This window comes from Myotis lucifugus, unplaced genomic scaffold (genome assembly GCF_000147115.1).
Source record: "Myotis lucifugus unplaced genomic scaffold, Myoluc2.0 scaffold_223, whole genome shotgun sequence".
NCBI classification, from domain to species: Eukaryota; Metazoa; Chordata; class Mammalia; order Chiroptera; family Vespertilionidae; genus Myotis; species Myotis lucifugus.
This window is the reverse complement of record NW_005871271.1, coordinates 72598-93687: the sequence shown is the minus strand read 5'-3', so window position 1 is coordinate 93687 and position 21090 is coordinate 72598. Positions and strand designations below refer to the sequence as shown.

The 21090-nt window shown below is 43.6% G+C and overlaps 2 protein-coding genes across 2 annotated transcripts in view; one reads left to right on the top strand and one right to left on the bottom strand.

Annotated features, from left to right (window-relative positions):
- CCDC3 (coiled-coil domain containing 3) overlaps positions 1-21090 on the bottom strand; it is a 104522-nt gene that overhangs the window by 23955 nt on the left and 59477 nt on the right. The window lies entirely within an intron of this gene.
- LOC102417631 (60S ribosomal protein L36) lies at positions 7610-8004 on the top strand. The gene has a single exon (XM_006098205.3). It carries the CDS (start codon positions 7639-7641, stop codon positions 7954-7956), a length of 318 nt encoding a protein of 105 aa, XP_006098267.1. The 5' UTR covers positions 7610-7638; the 3' UTR covers positions 7957-8004.

Below are 21090 nucleotides of genomic sequence, written 5' to 3'. Positions count from 1 at the left end.
TCCAGAAGGATTCTATAATAGTCTTGAAATTATAGTATGGAAAGTATGCAGCTCTACACATATTTTGAATGGATCAAAAACTATAGACTACTATTTGATAATGACAATTTTAAAAATAGATTAAAGTACATACTTTTCTGATCTGTCTTCCTGCCCATTACTTTTTCTTATATACACTCTTGGTTCTATCTCTGTCTTATTCCTAGTCAGGGAATAAAGCCATAAAATTTTATGTTTCATTCTGCATTTAACCTATAAAAGTTGTATTTTCCGCTCTTCTCATTACCCATCTAGGAAAATATGCACAGATGTGCCTAGTGGGGACAAACAAGGATGGTCACTGCAGAATTGCTTATAAGATTGAAAAAGTGGAAACGACGTTCATGTTCTTCCAGAAGGGAATGGCTACACAGCACAGATGGACCTAGAAGGTATTATGCTGACTGAATAAGGCAGAGAAAGACAGGCCATATGATTTCACTTATATGTGGAATCTAAAGAGCCACATAAATGAACAAACAAAACAGAAACAGACTCCCAGGTACAGAGATAGACTATGTTTTGCCAGCGGGGAGTGGATTGAGAGACTGGATGAAAAAGGAGAAGGAATTAAGAAGTATAAATTGGCCCTGGACGGTGTGCGCAGTGGTTAGAGCATTGGCCCACCCACTGAAGGGTCGTGGGTTTGCTTCCTGGTCAAGGGCACGAACCTGGGTCGCAGGTTTGATCCCAAGTCCTGGTGGGGGCACATGTGGGAGGCAACCAATCGATGTATCTCTTTCAGATCCATGTTTCTCTTTTTCTCTCTTTATTTTATTTTTTTTCAATTACAGCTTATATTCAATATTATTTTATATTAGTTTCAGGTATACAGCATAGTGGTTAAGATAATCATATACTGTTATTATAACTATTTATTTTTAAGGGTGTAATGTAGTATGTAAAGCCTTGGTCAGAGTCAGGAAGCATCTTTAATGTCGCATAGTCGTCTCTGGGGAGGGTCTGAGACTGAGCGTAAAAAGGAAGCTGTGTTTTTATCTGTAATGCTTACATTTTTGTACAGATAATATATTCACACCTGTTTTTCTCACGAAAGTAGAAATTAGTAAATAGTTTAAGATCCGTTCTCTTTGACGGGATTATCAGCTCAAGAACTGCATTTCTCTTGCACGCGCCTTGGCGCCACAGGCCACTCGGTTCCTTGTGCAGGCGCTCAGCACACACTCAGCCCCCACAGATGCCTGGTTATTAGCTTGGGCACTGGGCCCCCAGGGAGATGTGCTGTGACTAAGTCCTGGCCCTGCAGGCGTCACAAGGACTTGCAGAGGCCATTTTAGGTAAGAAAAGACAAGCTCAGGGAAGAGTGGGGGCTTGACCAGGCACGCGCAGAATCTAGGCTTCCCAACCCAGCATCCCACAAGAGCAGTTCTAAGCATGCTAATTGCTGGGGACATGACCATCAGAGCTGGTTCCCGGTTGTGGGTGGCAGTAGTCATTTACCCAAGGCACTAAGATGCTCAAACTTGGGGCCTGATCTTCACTATATTCTTGCATTTGAGAAAGCACAACTACCATTAACTGAGCATTTACTATGTGCCAGGCACTGTAGGTGCTTTGGACACATTTTCTTATTAAATTCTGACACAATCCACGTGGTAGGTTCTACTACCTTCCCTACTTCAAAGATTATAAAAATGAAGCACAGAGAGCTGGAGTAACTTGCTCTGTGGTATGTGATGGAGCTCGAACTTGAAATCAGACCATCTACTTAAAAGGCTGTGCCCCCAGGCTCTGAAGCTCTGTGATGGACTCCTGACTACTTCATATGAGGGGATTTTACTTGCAGACCAGAGCTGAGGTGGAGGTTTCCCGGCCTCCGCTTTTCCTTGCAGCTCTCCCTGACCCTGGCAGCACGCAGAGGGCGTGCTCCCCACAGAAGCCGCCTTTCAACCCTCAGAAAACCCCAGGCAAGCCACAGGCGATACTGTTTATCGGGGACACAGAGGTTTTAGTTACCAAAAAATAAAACTTACAACCACCATTCCAGATGACTGCCTTCTCATCCTCTTCCATAACCCCACTTGCAAACAATCTGGATATTCAATTTAAAATGAATTTAAGTGAGGAAGAACGGCAGCTCCAGCTTTTAAAAACTCAGTTAATGAACATCAACTTCCCCTCTAGTCCCTGAGAACGTGACCTTCTGATGCATAAACTTTACACGTCCTCTATGGCCAGCGCCGCCTCTGTGCTGTGACCCTGTGCCCAGGGCTGCACACGTGTGCTGTGAGGTCAGCCCAGGGTGGGCAGCCGGCTGCCCGTTTCCCTCAACAGGGTCCCTTATTGAACGAACTTACCGCCAGGAAGCCCCGCCCACTGACAGATTTCACTGACCAGTAGAAAAGCCAGACTTTATTTTTTTAATATAATTGTTTAATATAATTTTTTCAGTAAAATATGCTGAACACAAAATTAGCCGTTTTAACCATTTTTATGTGCGCAGTTCCCTGGCACTCGGAACATTCGCACTCCTGGGCGGCCACCACCACCACCCACCTCCAGGCCTCAGCTTGGCCTCCCTGAGTGTTTGCACCCCAACTCCCACCGTCTGTTCCACAGCTGCCCTTACAAGCGGATGACCACCTTCCCAGCTGCTTCTCTGCTGTGACCAGAGACGCTGTGCTTGTGAATGAAGCCTGCAGCCTGACCACATGCGGACTCCTGAGTGGCCCCCACTCTGATGGCTCCCGGGGCCTCCTTCCTGGCGCAGCTGGACCTCCTGCCCGAGGGCTCAGCCTCTGCCACAGGTGCGCCCCGGACCTTCTTCGCGCGGGCGCCAAACACAGACAGTCTCTTTCTTTTTTTCCTTCCTGGGGCTCCTCCGGGTCAGAAGACACTGAACCCACACGCCCTGGGTTGCCCGCCCTTTAACACAGCTGGGTGGCCTTGGGGGCGGCCCACACCCCAGGGCCTATTTCCCCCCCCAAAAAATGGGGGAAATTTCACCCTGGGGGGGGGGGGGGGGGGGGGGCGCAGGGGTTGTGAGGCCTGGAAATGAGGCTTCTCGCAAGGCCGCATCACATGCTGATGGTCACGTTCTCCCTGAGACTATCCTGACCTGCTGCTGCCTCTCCAGTGTCCCCTCTCCATCACTGTCCTTTTCCCTCATTTCCTTCTTCCCGCAACGCCCTTCTCCACCGCCTCCTCACTCCAGCCTTCCATGGGAACCCAGAAAGTTTACATTATCCCAGGAAGTGGTGGAAACTAGGAGTCTGGTGCTCTATCGTCTGGGCCCCAACATACTCCTGTTTCTCCCCCTTCCCTATGGCTGAGTCTGGCCGAAAATGCCCTCTTGGAGGTCACACTCCGTAGTATGGAGTGTATAGAAGGATGATCCCAAAAGCCGGTTTACAGCCTGGAAGGGGAGCCTGGTGTCTGGAAAACATGCTCAGTTCTGATACTCGCCAAAGGTTCAACAGACAAACGTGGGATGTCCTTTCCTGGCCTCCCCTTGGTGAATGAGATAAGAAAGACACTCCCTTGACAGGTTTGAAGAATAAATCACTTATTTTTAAAAGTCAGTCAGGGGAAGGAGACCATCTGGAGGCTTTGAAAACCTCAGAACACAGGAAAGAGACTGAGTAGACGAAACCAGACTGGAATGGCCTTCCACAGACGTCACTTGGCCCCCATCTGTAGCTTTAATTTTCTATCAAGGAAGGAATCTCTGGGTGACGTCCCCTCCTTGGGGAGCACATGCCGGCACACTTGCATTATGTCATTTCTCTGCTCAGAAACCTCAACCGGAGCCCCAGGAGACAGGCCTCACTCCATTTCCGGATGTGACATCATTACTCTTTCACAAGCACTAACTTACAGGCACCCTGAACTAGTCTCACTGTTCCCTAAACAAACCCCAGGCATCACTTCTGAGTCTTTGTCCCTGCACCTGGCATGTCTCCCACCATCACCCCTTAAACAACACCCTTTCCAAGGCCAGTCTCTGATGCCACCTTCTCCAAACCTGCCCTGGGCCCCTTGACTGCATGGAACCCACCCCCTCGGGACTCCCATGGCGCGTGGGCCCTCCCTTTTTGCCTTTTATCTTGCAGAGGCAAGGATTAAGACCAATTATGTTATATTTTGTTACAAGGTACGTAGATGGGTTTGCCTTTGGGATACACATCCCGGTCATGTACATACTTGTCTTCACCTCTATGCTCGAAGATGAGCTCTCTGAAGGCCACATGTGTGTCTGCCCTCTGGTCTCCATCACTCGCCACCCTCTCTATGCCTGGAATGAGTGGGTACTCAATACGCCTTTGTCTGTTAAGCTTTACAAGTCAACACGCCTATTCTGAGCACACAGTCTGTGGACAGAACCTCCTCTGCCATGTGTATCTTTGCAAACACTGATAAGGGTGCCTAAACTCAGCAATGCAAATACCCTTCAGGAACAGCTGCCCTTTGCAGTGAAACCAGGGAGAGTGGAATGTCCTCCCTTTGAAAGACTGAAGAGACACTAGGTCTGGTGTGGGATTCATTTGTGAGCTCAGTGTTGCGCCTCCAAGGAGACTGCTTTCAGATGCTATAGAATTGTCACGGCCTCACTTTCTACTTTAAGCAGCTGGTATCATTAGCTCTGGCTATGCAACCTACAAGTGAAGCTCTGAGTTTTTAGAACCTTTCCCAATCTCCCAAAAAACTGTCAAGAAGCCATATTTCCAATTCTGTCTTTAAACACCTTGCCACACAGAGTGGCTTACGCCGCAAAAAGCATTGCACTGAAAGGCTGCAAAGACTTTAGAGCAGAAACAAGCTCATTAAATTCTTGGTATGTTTTAGGAAATCCTATGCCTGTGGGTTGAAGTAGAAATCCTAGAACGCCTTCCGAAGTGAAAATCTGTTGCCAAAACAGATTTTAAAACTGTGTTGCTATGGCAGCCAATCTGTCATGTTTCATTCAGCCTAAGAATATCTAGACCCTGATGATTCTGAGAATAGGCTAAGTGGAACAGCCAGCTGTGATCTCCAGGGCCTGGGTAACCACTCCGTTTCCTGCTCTTAATGCACTGCTTTCTGTGGATCTCAAAATCCCTGACATCTGCCTCTGAATGTCATTATGGCTTTCAAACCGTCATGTCCTGTGTCTGTGTATATGTGTATGTGTGTGAGAATTCCCAAAATATGTGTTCAACTTGGGTCTCAGGAGTGTGGGGGATTGTGAAGAAGAATGGAAGAGAATACAGTGAGAGTGGCTAGATCAGCCATGGGCAAACTACGGCCCGCGGGCCGAATTCGGCCCGTTTGAAATGAATAAAACTAAAAAAAAAAAAAAAAGACCGTACCCTTTTATGTAATGATGTTTACTTTGAATTTATATTAGTTCACACAAACACTCCATCCATGCTTTTGTTCCGGCCCTCCAGTCCAGTTTAAGAACCCATTGTGGCCCTCGAGTCAAAAAGTTTGCCCACCCCTGGGCTAGAGACTTTCAAGGAAGACTTGCAGTTCTGGAAAGTGAGAACCAGATGTGACAACGGACAGCAGCCCTCAGGTAACACTGAGCACAGGTGTAGAGGATGGAGTTAGCCTGAAGCTCAGGTTCTAGGTGCTGAAGAAGAGGAAGCCACCCATCCTATCCAGGGAAATAGGCAGGTTTGGGAAGCACAGATGGTCTTAATGAAACACCTGGTCTCAGGAGATCCTAACTAAGAGCAACAAACCTAGGTCAGACCAGTGGGTCTCCATCCGGAAGCAGGTAGGTGGGAAAGGGACTCAGAGAGGGACTAGGAAGCAAAGCCTCCATAGATGCTTCGTGCTGCTGAGAAATCCAGCCAGTGGGAAGGCTATGAAGGTCTCCAAACTGGGGTGTACTGTTTGCCTCTTTGGCTTAAATTCAATAAGTAGTTTAACTGATTCTAGACAATAAATCATAAGATCTCCTTTTCCCTATTTAAAATCCTTTGTGGCCCACTATTAATAAAGAATTTTTTCAAAATTCACCCCTGTTGAGTCACATGTTTCAAGATAACTATTGACAACCTCTCACCCAGTGAAGGTAAACCCTCAGCAACTCCTCACAAGTGGCCAGTCAGCCTCCATGGCAAGATGTTCTGCCCATCCAACCCACTGTGATGTTTTGCTTTGTTTTTCCCATCACAAATACCTAATCCAAAGGTAAATATATCTATGTGCCTTATAACAAAATATAAATGGTTTCAACTCTTGCTTCTGGAATCACACCGAATAAAGTCATGCCGAGAGTTTGCGCACAGCGTCCTATCTTCTCTAACCCTTCTCTATCCCAGGGTAAACTTTTCAGCTCCCCAGATCATTTCTCACATTTTTTCCAGACCCCTCATGGTCTGACCTCTCCAATTGTCATGGTCTAGAATCCTCCAACACATCCATCCTAACGTAGTTTCTAGAGCAGAGCGCTATACTTTAGGGTTGGTCTGACCAGGACTGTTAAAGCTCAAACCTTATGTGTGAGTCAAAAAGGAATAGGGAGAAGAGCCTGGAAGTCCTATAAGACCAGCTTTTACTAGGGTTGGACAGGCCTCGCGAGGCCTTACTGGGCTGCAGAGAAAACTCCTGCAGGTGTAATAGGGTATTTGAGATGCTAAGCCCAAGAGAGAGATTGGGCACAGGACAGCCGGGCACTTGGTGACTCACTTAGAGTGCGGACAGTGCTCCAGTCCTGAGTGGGGACTAGAATACTGGGTAGGGTGGACACAGGTGGACAGTCAGGAGAAGAAACCCAAACAAGAACATCAATCCATGCTATGGACTAGGGAGCACAGGTGGAGTGCAGAGAGCTGTGAGCTGGTGATAAGCTGGTCCCTACTCCATGCACAGGACTGTGTGCAATGGTAGTGATCATCAAATTCTAAACCTAACCCCTAGCCGGTTGTCTCAGTGGATAAAGTGTCGACCCGCACACTGAAAGGTGGCAGGTTTGATTCTGGTCAAGGGCACTTACTTCGGTTGCAGGTTCGATCTCCAGCCCAGGTCCGGGCATGTGCGGGAGGCAACCAATCGATGTGTCTCTCTCACATTGATGTTTATCTCTCACTTTGTCTCTCCCCCTCCCTTCCTCTTTCTCTAAAAATCAATGGAAAAATATTCCCAGGTGAGGATTAACAACAAAAAATTCCGAGCCTAAGAAACTGCTGGAGCCATGTATTTAAAGCCATTGTGTTTAAAACCATTCATATGTTTCTCAAGTAGGCCAAGAATTGTGGCTGAATGAAACCTATGATTGACAGGCAACAGCAGTCTTCACTATGAGGTGCAGTGAAAGGCAGGCAGGCTGATATGATGTCCACTCTAGAGAGCCTCATCACGGAGCACTGGAATTGTGCTCTGCTCCAGGAACACGCTTCTCAAACAATGTGATATGAATGATGCTCCTGGAATTCTGCATCTACCCACAGGGAAAGAGACTACTTTCTTCACTGTGCATCCTCTCTTTCTATTAAGGTAGGAACAAAGGTTATATAACAGATAGAAGTAGAAAACAACAAATAGCAAGATGGTAGATTTAAACCCAGCTGTTAAATATGAATGAACTAAACATTCATTAAAAAGATAGACATAAGTTTCCGCCGCGGCAGCCATTGAGGAGCAGCAGCCATGGCTCTGCGCTACCCCATGGCCATGGGCCTCAACAAGGGCCACAAGGTGACCAAGAACGTGAGCAAGCCGAGGCACAGCTGCCGCCACGGGCGCCTTACCAAGCACACCAAGTTCGTTCGGGACATGATCCGAGAGGTGTGTGGCTTTGCCCCCTATGAGCGGCGTGCCATGGAGCTGCTCAAGGTCTCTAAGGACAAAAGGGCCCTGAAATTCATCAAGAAAAGGGTGGGGACACACATTCGCGCCAAGAAGAAGAGAGAGGAGCTGAGCAATGTCCTTGCAGCCATGAGGAAGGCAGCAGCCAAGAAGGACTGAGCCCCAGCCCCTCCCTGTCTGTGTAATAAAACCTGTTCAGAAAAAAAAGATAGACATAAGAAAACTGAATATAAAACTAAGATCCAACTATATGCTATATACAAGAAATGAACTTTAAATACAGGCACAAACAGTTTGAAAGTAAAAGGATAGGAAAGATATATAGGTATATCATGGAAACACGCAACATAAGAAAGTGAGTGTGGCTATATTGACAGTAGGGAAAGTAGACTTGAGGACATGAAGTATTACTCAAGAAAACAGAGGACATTTCACCAAGCCCCAGCTCAGTTGAAGACATTGTAATCATAAATGTTTTCAGCACTGAAAACAAAAAAAATACATGTAGTAAACTTAGGGAACATTTATTTAGCACTGTAGGCATTAGAAAGATAAATAAAACAGTCACTTCCCCCAAAGAAATTCCATCTTGTAAAGAAGAACAAGTATTATAGACATAGAAAAGTCTTTGACAAAATCCAACACCCATTCATGATAAAAACTCTCAGCAAAGTGGGAATAGAGGGATCATACTTCAACATAATAAAGGCCACATATGACAAACCCACAGCCAATATCATATTCAATGGGCAAAACCTAAAAGTGTTTCCCTTAAGATCAGGAACAAGACAGGGATGTCTGTTTTCACCACTCTTATTCAACATAGTACTGGAAGTGCTAGCCACAGCGATCAGACAAAAAGAAATAAAAGGCATCCAAATTGGAAAAGAGGAAGTAACTGTCATTATTCGCAGATGACATGATATTGTACTTAAAAAAAACAACACCAAAACTGAAGACTCTACACAAAAACTGCTAGATTAAATATATAAATTCGGCAAAATGGCAGGATACAAAAATAACACCCAGAAATCAATAGCATTTTTATATACCAATAATGAACTTTCAGAAAAAGAAACTAAAAAAAACAATCCCACTTACCATTGCAAAGAAAGAAATAAGATACCTGGGAATAAACTTAACCATGGAGGTAAAAGATCTGTACTCAGACAACTATAGGACATTGGAAAAGAAAATAGAGGAAGATATAAACAAGTGGAAACATATGCCTTGTTCATGGATTGGAAAAATTAACATCATTAAAATGTCCATCCTACCCAAAGCAATCTACAGATTCAATGCAATCCCTATTAAAATACCAATGGAATTTTTCACAGAACTAGAATAAACATTCCAAAAATTTATATGGAACAAAAAAGACCCTGAATAGCCACAACAATCTTGAGAAAGAAGAACAAAGTTGGAGGGATCAAAATACTAGATATCAAACTATATTACACAGCCATTGTAATCAAAACAGCCTGATACTGGCACAAGAACAGGCATATAGACAAGTGGAACAGAACAGAAACCCCAGAAATCGACCCATGCCAATATGCTCAATTAATATTTGATTAAGGAGGTGAGAACATACAATGGAGTCAAGACAGTCTCTTCAATAAATGGTGTTGGGAAAATTAGACAGGTACATGCAAAAAAAAATGAAAGTAGGACATGAACTTAAACCACACACAAGAACAAACTCAAAAATAGAGAAAGGAATTAAATGTAAGTTGCAAAACCAAAAAATCCTAGAAGAAAACATAGGCAGTAAAATCTCGGACATCTCACTTAGCAGTATTTTCACCACTACATCTCCTAGGGCAGTGGTCGGCAAACTGCGGCCCCTTGAGTGTGGCTCTTCCACAAAATACCACGTGTGGGTGTGCACATACAGTGCGATTGAAACTTCGTGGCCACACTCAAGGGGCCAAAGAGCCACATGTGGCTCGCGAGCCGCAATTTGCTGACTACTGTCCTAGGGCAAGGGAAGCAAAGCAAAAAATTAACAAATGGGACTACATCAGACTAAAAAGCTTCTACACAGCAAAAGAAACCATCAACAAAATGAAAAGGGAACTTACTATGTGGGAAAACATAATCATAAATGATACATCTGATTAGGGGTCAATTTCCAAAATATACAAAGAACTCATACAACTCAACACTAGGAAGATAATCCACTTGAAGAATGGACAAAGAACCTGAATAGACACTTCTCCAAAGAGGACACACAGATGGCCAATAGACATGAAAAAATGCTCATCACTAATCAACAGAGAGATGCAAATTAAAACTACAATGAGGTTATTACCTCACACTTGCCAGAATGACTATCATCAATAAATCAACAAACAAGTGCTGATAAGGAGAAAAGGAAACCTTAGTACACTGCTGGTGGGAATGCAGACTGGTGCAGCCACTGTGAAAAACAGTATGGAGTTTCCTCAAAAAATTAAAAATGGACTTGCCACTTGACCCAGTGATCCCACTTCTGGGAATATATCCTAAGAATCCTGAAACACCAATCAGAAAGAATATTTGCACCCCTATGCTCATAACAGTGTTATTTATAATAGCTAAGATCTGGAAACAGCCCAAGTGTCCATCAGTAATTGAGTGGATAAAAGAGCTGTGGTACATTTACACAATGGAATACTATGCAAGAAAGAAGGAACTCTTACCCTTTGAGACAACATGGAGGAACTCTCTTACCCTTTGCGACAGCATGGAGGAATGTGGAGAGTATTATACTAAGCAAAATAAGCCAGTTAGAGAAAGACAAGTATCACATGGTCTCACTTACATGTAGAATCTAATGAACGAATAAACTGACAAACAAATTATGTCCTGAGGTATGAATGCATGGAACAGAATAACAGATCTCAGAGGGGGGAGGGGGCGGTGATACAGGAAGAGATTAACCAAAGAACATATATGCATATATGCATAATCCATGAATACAGACAATAGTATGGGAAAGGCCTGGGGTGGAGCAGGGGTTGGGTGGATGGCAGCAAAAAGGAGAAAATGAGAGACATCTATAATGCTGTCAACAACAATAAAAAATAAACCTTTACTATGGAAAAAAAGAGAAGTATTTAAAGATTTTCATAGTACAGTATTATCAGCAAAGAAAGATACTTCAACATCCTGGTCTTCATATCAGCTGATGGGATATTTCCCACCTGTTTTCCATGTTTACCCAGAAAAGAAATCTTTGAAAGATCCCTTTTTTATTATGGAAATTTCCAAACAAACATAAAATTAGTGAGATTAGTATAGTGAACCTCCATATACTCATCCACTTTCAACAGTTCCCAGCATTTTGCCTCTCTTGTTTCATCTAATCACCGGCCCTTCCCCAACTACTTTTTGGAAGAGTATTTTAGAGGGAATCCCAGATATCACATCATCTCACCTGTGAATACTTTCATAAGCTTCTCTAGCTGCAAGGTCACTTTAAAAAAGCATAACCACCATTCCTTTATCTCACTCAAAATTCATCATAATTCCTTAATATTAGTTAATACCCAGTATAATAATTGCCTCACAGATTATTTTTTAAATTTGATTTGTTCAAATAAGGCCCATATTTTGCCATTTGGTTGTTATAACTCCCAAATCTCTTTTATGGCATAATAATCTTTTTTCCTTACTTTTTAAGCCATTGATTTCTTAAGAGAAACAGGGTTATTTATGCTACAAAATAACCAAAAAAGAGCTCTTTCTGATATAAAAATCTCTTCCAGAGGTGATTATTACCACTACATAAAGAACAGTAATATGAAAGTTTGGAAGTGATTTCTCTAATACATACTCTGTTTCAAAACACTCCAAAGACATCTCATTGCCCAAAAAGATTGATAAACCTATTTAAGACAATTTGAACTCCATCTGAATCCAGGGACCCCATTAGAATCATCAGGAGCAAAGACTTATTTCAAGTCAACTTCAAGTGAAATTGAATCTCCACTTCAAAAGCACTAACAAGACACATAGGTTCTATCAATCTCATATGACAGGTACAATCCAGAAAAGTAACTAAAATGAAGAAAAGAGGGCCCCGAGGTCTGAAGGAAAAGAACGTTGCCAAGTCATAAGTAACTGTTTGTTTTCTTCTAACTTCAAGGCCTGCTGGGGCGCATGGGAGCCATCACGGAATGCAGGTGTGCACACCCAGGGCCACCGCGTGTTCAAACACAGCCAAGCAAATGAAATCACAATGCTGTTCAAATATGCTTAATACAAAGTAATCAGAGCTTGAAGGAGGTGCTCATGAGAAGTGTGGCTCAAGGCACCTGAGGTGAGTCCGCCAGGGAACCATTTCCAACGCTTGCCAACAGCAAACCCAAACTTTGTTCTCTCTTAGAGAGCTTGGAAAGCCAAAATCTTGGCGGGCGGGGGGGAGTTAGAAAAACCCTAGAAAAACCCCAGGCACAGAGGAGAAGAATACAACAAAAGGAAAGAAAGAGAAAGTGTGACATGACTGCCTTTCCTCAGTAGCTTTTGCTCCGTTTCCCTCCAGTCCTTTTAGGAATGACCATACTTGACATCCTCAGTAGGACATATCAGTGAGTTAAAATGAACCAATTCCAGTTTTTCATTTGCTATCTGTTTTCCTGCTCTTTTCCAGGACTGCACTTGGCCACCACAGAGAAACAGACACACAGATCAATGGAACAGAATAGAGAGCCAAGCTATAAAACTACATGTACTGTATATAGACAGATAATTTTCAACAAAGGAGCCAGAAACATACAATGGAGTAAAGATAATCTCTTCAAAAAGAAAACTGGAAAGCTACATGCAAATAAATGAAACTGGATTACAGTTTGTCCCCATGTACAAAAATTAACTCAAAATGGATCACAGACCTAAATATAATACCCAAAACAATCTATACTAATAAAAGGGTAATATGCTAATTAGGGTGGACGTCTTCCAGACATCCTTCTGGACAAAGCCACAGTGGCTGCAAGGGCCGAAGCTCAGGCAGCCATGGACGGCTGCGAAGGGCCCAGGCTCAGGCCGGCAGTGGCAGCAGCAGCAGCGAGGTAATGGGGGTGGTGCCTTCCCCTGATTCACCAGGTCACCTCCCACAGAGGGAGACCAGACTGTGGCTTAGGCTGGGGATCGAGGCAGAGGCGGTTAGGGGCGATCAGGCCAGCAGGGGAGCAAGTTAGGGTAGATCAGGCTGGCAGGGGGGCAAGTTAGGGTTGATCAGGCCAGCAGGGGGGCAAGTTAGGGGCAATCAGGCCGGCAAGGGGGCAAGGTAGGGGTGGTCAGGCCAGCAGGCAGAGGCAGTTAGGAGTCAGCAGTCCCAGATTGCTAGAGAGATGTCTGAAACCAGCAGTCAGACATCCCCCGAGGGGTCCCAGATTGGAGAGGGTGCAGACCAGGCTGAGGGACCCCCCCTCCCGTGCACAAATTTCATGCACTGGGCCTCTAAGAAAGAGCTAACATGCTAATTAGACCAAACAGCAGAACGACCATCCAGACGACCTTCCGGATGAAGCTGGGGCTGCAAGGGCCGAGGCAGCCGGGGCTGTGAGGGCCAAGCCCCTTGCACAAATTTCATGCATCGGGCCTCTAGTAAGTTAAATAAAAGAAAATATAGGTACTTGTGGGAACCATGCCAGAGACACCAAATAGCCAAAGCTAATTAGAGCACAGAGGCTTTGCTATTAGTATGCCAGACTGCCAAGGCCACTCTGAACATGGGAATCTTAACCAGAAATGTCCAAAGACTACACAGCTGCAAGGCCACAACAATCTCACAGTATGCTGTGCCCTTCTATAACCAAATGATTAACGTCATTGTGGCAACTAGCCTCCTTTGTCTTAGTAGTATTAAAAGTATTTAACTAAGGCTAGAGAGCTCAGAAGAAGCTGAGAGCTGGTACTGCTATAATGTAAGGCTAAGAGCTCATAGAAAGCTCAGATATAGCTACCATGTTAACCAGCCAGTGTGCTGGGAGAGAAGTTGGGAGATAAGTTACTATGTGAGGCTCCAGAGACCAGCCAGTGTGCTGGGCAGAGGAGTGTGCTGGAGAAGCTGAGGTAGGCACAGAGGATGTAGCTACTATGTAAGGCTGGAGAGGTCGGAGAAGCTGCTGAGGCAGACAATTCAGGTGCCACTACTATGTGAGGCAGTGAGCCTAGGGGGCAGCATGCGGCTGCTTAGATAACAACTGTGGGTACAGAGAATGCTACTACTGTGTGGGAAAGATATGTATTTACCAGCCGGTGTATGGCTACCTATATGGGATTGCTGTGAAGGACTGTTTTGTCTGATGGCAATATGGCCACCGGCTTCTGCAATAAAGACTCATTCTTATACACCCACAACTTCTCACGGCGTCTCCGTCTAAGATGTGGCGTCCAAGAAGGTCCAGCCCTAGACTGAGGGGCTCAGACCCAACAGTTAGTACAGTGGGCAGGATTTGAGAAGGAGCCTGTCCTGGTACTTGGTATAGTCAAGGAGAATTTAGAAGAATATAAGGACTCAGAGCAACTCAGAGCAACAGTGTTCTTGCTGTCTCTGACAGTACCAAACTTATGAACCTGGGTCATAGAGAACATTTTATGAACTTGACCCCAAACGCAAGGAAAGTAAAGGCAAAAATAAATGAATGGGACTATATCAAACTAAAAAGCTTCTGTACGACAAAAGAAACTGACAACAAAACAAACAGGCAACCAACCAGATGGGAGATGATATTTGCAAACAGTAGTTCTGACAAAGGTTTAATTTCCAAATATATAAAGAACTTGTAAAACTCAACACCAAACAAATAAGCCAATCAAAAAGTGGGCAGAGGACCTGAAAATACCTCTCCCAAGAAGACATACGAACAGCCAATAGATATATGAAAAGATGTTCAACTTCACTGACAATTAGGAAAATACAAATCAAAACTACAATGAGATACTACCTCACACCTGTTAGAGTGGCCATTATCAACAAGACAAGCAATAACAAGTGTTGGCGAGGTTGTGGAAAAAAGGGAACCCCCCATTCACTGCTGTGAGATTGCAGCCTGAAACAACCACTATGGAAAGCATTCTGGCAATTCCTCAAAAAATTAAGAATAGAGCTACCATATGACCCAGAAATCCCATGTATTTTAAAAGATATATGCACCCCTATGTTCACTGCAGCATTATTCACTATGGCCAAGACATGGAAACAACCAAAGCGTCCCTCGATAGAGGGCTGGATCTAGAAGGTGTGGCACATATACACAATGGAATACTACTCAGCCATAAGAAAGGATGGAATAGCGCCATTTGCAACAACATGGATGGACCTTGAGAACATTATGCTAAGTGAAAGAAGTCATTCAGAAAAAGCTAAGAACCATAAGATTTCACTCATATGTGGGATATAAAACTGAAACTCATGAACACGAACAGCAGTGTGGTGGTTGCCAGAGGGAAGAGGGTGTGGGGAGAAGAGAGTCCTAATATATGGTGACAGGATATTTGACTTTTGGGTGGTGGGCATATGGTGCAATATACAGATCTTGTAACATAGAAACCCACACATGAAACCTATATGTTCATGTTGACCAATGTCATCCCAATCAATTTAATAAGAAAATTTTAAAAAGAACAAGTTGAAAAACAAAAAGAACTTGCCTCTTCAATAAGAGAGGTTGAATAATCTCAGTAACCTCCCTCTGGAATTCCTGTTTGGGGTACATAATTTATACCGACAGCTGAGTCTTAACATTCACCCAAGTCACCTGATCTGCCTCCCTGCAGGAGGCATTCTGCACAGGAGCCCTGGAGCAGTGCAGTGGGAAGTATCCAGGTATTCTGTTCTCTGACCATCACTTCATCGCTGGAGCAATAATTGTGTAGTTCAGGCATCCCCTAACATAGCTGGCTCTGATGTAACAAAGCTCTTATTCCAATGAAGACATTCCAACATCCAAAGTGAGGGGACAGTTAGGGTTCTATCACACTCAGCTTCTTTGACACACACCCAAAAGAAAACAAGAACAGTTCTGCAGCCACCGGGCTGACCTTAATGAGTGTGATGGGTAATCTTCTGTGTCAACTTGACTGGGCTAAGGGATACCCAGATTACTGGTAAAACATTTCTGCGTGCGTCTGTGAGGGTATTTCTAGAAAAGATCAGCATTTGAATCAGCAGACTGACTAAAGATCTACCCTCACAACTGTGGGCAAGCCTCATCCAATCCTTTGAGAGAACATAGAACAAAAAGATGAAGGACAAGTTCTCACTCTGCTGGAGCTGGGACACCCACCTTCTCCTACCCTCAGACATCAGCTCTTCTGGTTCTTGGCCTTCAGACTCAGACCAGGACTTACACATTGGTCCCCTCAATTCTCAGACCTTCAGGCTCAGATCCAACTTATACTATCACCTCCCCGGTCCTCAGGCCTTTGGGTTGGGACTGAACTACACGACCAGCTTTCCTCCAGCTTGCAGACAGCAGATTGGAGACTTTCTTTAGAAATATAGACATTTTTAGAAATACAAAATTTAGAACTATTTCTATTTCTGTTTCTCTGGAGAACCTATATAGAGAACCGTGACTGATACAGCAAGGATCCGGGCCAACTGGGACCATCCAACTAAAGAATGACTCTAAAGTTCAATGTTGCCTAAACAGGACCCCTGCCCAACTCTGAGTTTTATTTTTGTACCCTGTCATGTTAGACCAGTGATGGCGAACCTATGACACGCATGAACTCATTTTTTTGGTTGATTTTTCTTTGTTAAATGGCATTTAAATATATAAATAAATATCAAAAAATAAATCTTTTGCTGAAACCGGTTTGGCTCAGTGGATGGAGCGTCGGCCTGCGGACTGAAAGGTCCCAGGTTCGATTCCGGTCAAGGGCATGTGCCTGGGTTGCGGGCACATCCCCAGTGGGGGATGTGCAGGAGGCGGCTGATCGATGTTTCTCTCTCATCGATGTTTCTGACTCTCTGTCTCTCTCCCTTCCTCTCTGTAAAAAATCAATAAAATATTTTAAAAAAATAAAAAAATAAAAAAATAAATCTTTGTTTTACTATGATTGCAAATATCAAAAAATTTCTATATGTGACACGGCACCAGAGTTAAGTTAGGGTTTTTCAAAATGCTGACATGCCGAGCTCAAAAGGTTCGCCATCACTGTGTTAGACAAAATACCGAACCTGCCTCTGCCTAAACTTGAGGTCACTGATGAGTTGGGAGAGCTGTGAGGTGCTCTGATGAATGACTTCCACAGAAACATAGCTGCGAGGAGGATGTGAGACAGCTGCCTCAGCTTTAGTGGCTCTATCATTTTCTATCATTTTCCCTTGAGACCTGAGTCCTGGCATTGATGGATGACACCTACATGCCCAATGCTGGTTAGTGTCCATAGGATTTAAGCCTACTCTGCCCCTCTCTGCCACAGATTTTCTCTATCACTGTCAACCACATGACATTCAACACCACAGTGACCCACAAAGACCCCCTCGCCTTTCCTGGCACCACAGTACTGATTTTTACCCCTTCTCCATTGGTCCATAACACAAACATGCCTCAAGACTGATCCCATTCAGACAATCCGACACCATTTGATGCTGAGCTGGTAACCCTTACCTCTTGAAGCTGCTCCTTTATATTTAAAATAGGAGTAATGATGCCAGTCTGATAGACTTGGGGGGATGTCAAACGTGAAAATGTATGTGGAAGGTCTTTGAAAACTGTAAAATGCTATACAAAAGCAAGCTAAATAAAGTGGGAAGGAGTCAGGCTATATTCTGCAGGACACAATCAGAGAAAAAGCTCAACAGGGAAATGATTTTCTGTCTTTGATCTGGCCCCTGAAATTTCTTTTTGTAGTGAGTAGATGAGAGATGGAGAGTATTAGAAAGCAGTCTTCGAATATAAATCGGAAAGCAATAATGTTTAATAGTTATGTTCATTTTCAAATAAAACTACTGTGCACATACCTATATTATAATGGGAGATGCTAACTCGGGAGCAAGTTGTGAGGATGACTTTGTAGTTTCCATAATTGCACAGTGAGAACCAAATTCCAGATGGCATCAAGCTCAGGCTCCAGGAAGAACTTCAGCCAAATCGTCTGCATCAAATAGCCTCTCATCCTTTGAAAAAGGCTTTCCAGGAGAAGTGTTTGTCAAGTTCCTCTACGAAATGGTTTAACATGTTTCAGCTTCTTTCCTATTCAGTGATAATAGGTCACCTATTTGCAGTGTGCACTCGAAAGCTTATATGTCACAAAAGCCATTTGCTGACATTTAACAGAGGAGTATAATCAGATATTATTCTGAGGGTAAGCATTAGGAGAGTTCCCCTTCATTTGTAAACATTTCTCTGCATTGCTAGTAATAGGTCAATATGGCATTAAGAGGGTGGGATGTCATTTTGATGTAGGCAGAATAGTGAACAATAGTGATGTGGCTGCTGCTCCTGGGTGAACAGCTGAAACCATGTCCTAGAGCAGTGATGGCGAACCTTTTGAGCTCGGCGTGTCAGCATTTTGAAAAACCCTAACTTAACTCTGGTGCCGTGTCACATATAGAAATTTTTTGATATTTGCAACCATAGTAAAACAAAGACATATTTTTGATATTTATTTTATATACTTAAAAGCCATTTAACAAAGAAAAATCAACCAAAAAAATGAGTTCGTGTGTCACCTCTGACACGCGTGTCATAGGTTCGCCATCACTGTCCTAGAGCAATGGTTCTCATATGGGGGCCACTCTACCCCCAGAGAACAACTGACATGGTTTGGAAGCATTTTGTTTGACATGACTTAGGGTATATGCTACTGCCATCAGTGGACAGAGGTCAGGGATGCTGCGATACAGCCCACAATGCACAGGACAGCCCCCCACAAGGAATTTCCCATCCCCAAATGTCCACGGTGCTGATGTTGAGCAAGTCCGTTTGAGGAGATCAGGAGCACAGAGCCAGGTGGGCTCTTTAGAGTGAAGCCTCAGTGAGAACTTCAATGACACAAGTCTGTCCCAGGCTCTGGTCCAAATCACACTCTATGCAGTGAGAGGCACATAGTGATTGATTTAAAGCCCTGGCAAGTATAATGTATTCACAAACCTTTATGAATAATTAGTTTCTAACTAATTATTTACTAGATAAGGTGAAATGGGGAAAAATCAGAAATTCTATACCATCTGTATATCAAGAATTAGGTCCTACGTGTGTGTTTCCTCTATGCAGGGGTTCTTAACCTGGGGTCCCCACCACCCAAAGAGCTGTGAGTAGAATTTAGGGACTATGTGGATTTGGGTGGGAATATATTACATATTTATTTTCACTCATTTCTAACTGAAAAATAGCATTTCCCTCTGTTATGCATATGATCAACAAGTGACAGCAGTATTAGCAGTCCCTGATATTTATCGCCAGTGAGATATTACAGATATCTTCATCTCATATTATATCTTAACATATTACTTATGCTCACCATTATTTTGAAATTATAACAGGTATTAGATCTGCTGATAGTTCTTATTTTATACTGTAAAGTGTTAATAGAGTATATTTTTATATCACAAATTTTTTATATTCTGATAACCTATTTAAATATAATTGGTTTCCCTTGTAGGTTCTTATTCATTTAAAAATATTATTGTAAAAGGTGGTCCATAAGCTTCACCAGACTGTCAAAGAGCTTTATGGCACAGAAACAGATAAAAATCCCTATTGAGTGGGGATGGGGCGTGACTCAGAATAAGCCCATTCGTAGCTTGTCATAGTGGCTAAGGGAATATATATATATGGTCTTGTGGAAAGCACATTCACTGGCCTGGCTCAAGTGGAAGGTCCACCTGGTCCCCTTGGACAATGGCCACTACATAGGACCTTGACCAACACAGAGGCCAATACAACTTTATATCAGGGCCCTACATGGAAACCTGAAGGCAAACATTCTGCCGGTGTCTCAGTCATCACCAAAAATGTTGGCTCCTTCAATGTCCCATCTTTGCCCTACTCTCATTCCAAATTCCTCTATGTTCTTATGCCTCTGATATAGGCTCCCCAAATCTCCCTCCCAAATTCCTAGAATTCTACAGAATAGAAAATAAATCCCCAAACATCTTCAATTCACATGGAGAATTCTCCTTCCATCTGCCTACTTAGCTGAAACTTGGCTCTTACCCAAGAGCACAGCTTCCCAGTCCTGTAAGCTTCAGGAGTGGGAAGAGGGGTTAGCATATTCCTCCCCCAACAATAGCATTTCCACACTATTTCTCCTCCACTAGCATACAATAATCCTGGAGCTATGGGACTCATGTCATCTAATTACATCACCATCTCCACCTCTTCATTTTGCCATTGACTAGCCTTCTAATCACCAGCCTACACATGTGAATGCTTTTTGCCCCAGCACACAGTTTTCTCTCCCTACACTCCTGCCATTATTCCAAATGTGGCATTAGTAATTACATGGATAATGCATCCACCAGTCTTGCCTCCAGTGAGCTTTACCCTCACCTGGCTTTAGCTACTTTCTCCTATGGATATCTCCAATACTGGGTTATCATTTGGAACCACTTCACCTCTAATGTTCTGCATCCCATTCTGACCACAATGTCCTAAAGGCAATATGGTACAGTGTGGAAAGCTTAAGCTTTAATGCCAGACTGCCTGGGTTCAAATCCCAGCTCTTCCCTGCCCTAGTGGGAGACCTCAGGCAAGGGGAGACCTTGGACAAGTTATTCAACCTTTCCATGCTAATAAAATGTGAATAGCCCTAGCTGGTTTGGCTCAGTGGATAGAGCATTGGCCTGTGGACAAAAGGGTCCCAGGTTCAATTCCAATTAAGGCCACACGCCCAAGTTTTGGGGTCGATACCCAGTAAGGGGCATGCAGGAGGCAACTAATCAATAATTCTCTCTCATCATTGATGTTTCTATCTCTCCCTCTCCCTTCCTCTCTGAAGTCAATAAAAATATTTTTTTTTCAAAAAATGTGAATAACTTGCCCAGCTGGTGTGAGTCGGTGGTTGAGTATCAACCTATGAACCAGGAGGCCACAGTTCAATTCCCAGTCAAAGCACATGCCTGGGTTGCAAGCTCCATCCTCATTAGGAGGCGTGCAGGAGGCAGCTGAACAATGAGTCTCCTTCATCATTGATGTTTGTATTCCTCTCTCCCTCTCCCATCTTCTCTCTGAAATCAATAAAAATGTATTTTTAAAATATGAATAACAATAGTCCTTTCTCATAAGATTACTATAAGAATTAAGTGAGTTAATGTGTGCAAAGAATCTAGAACAATGCATGGCTTAC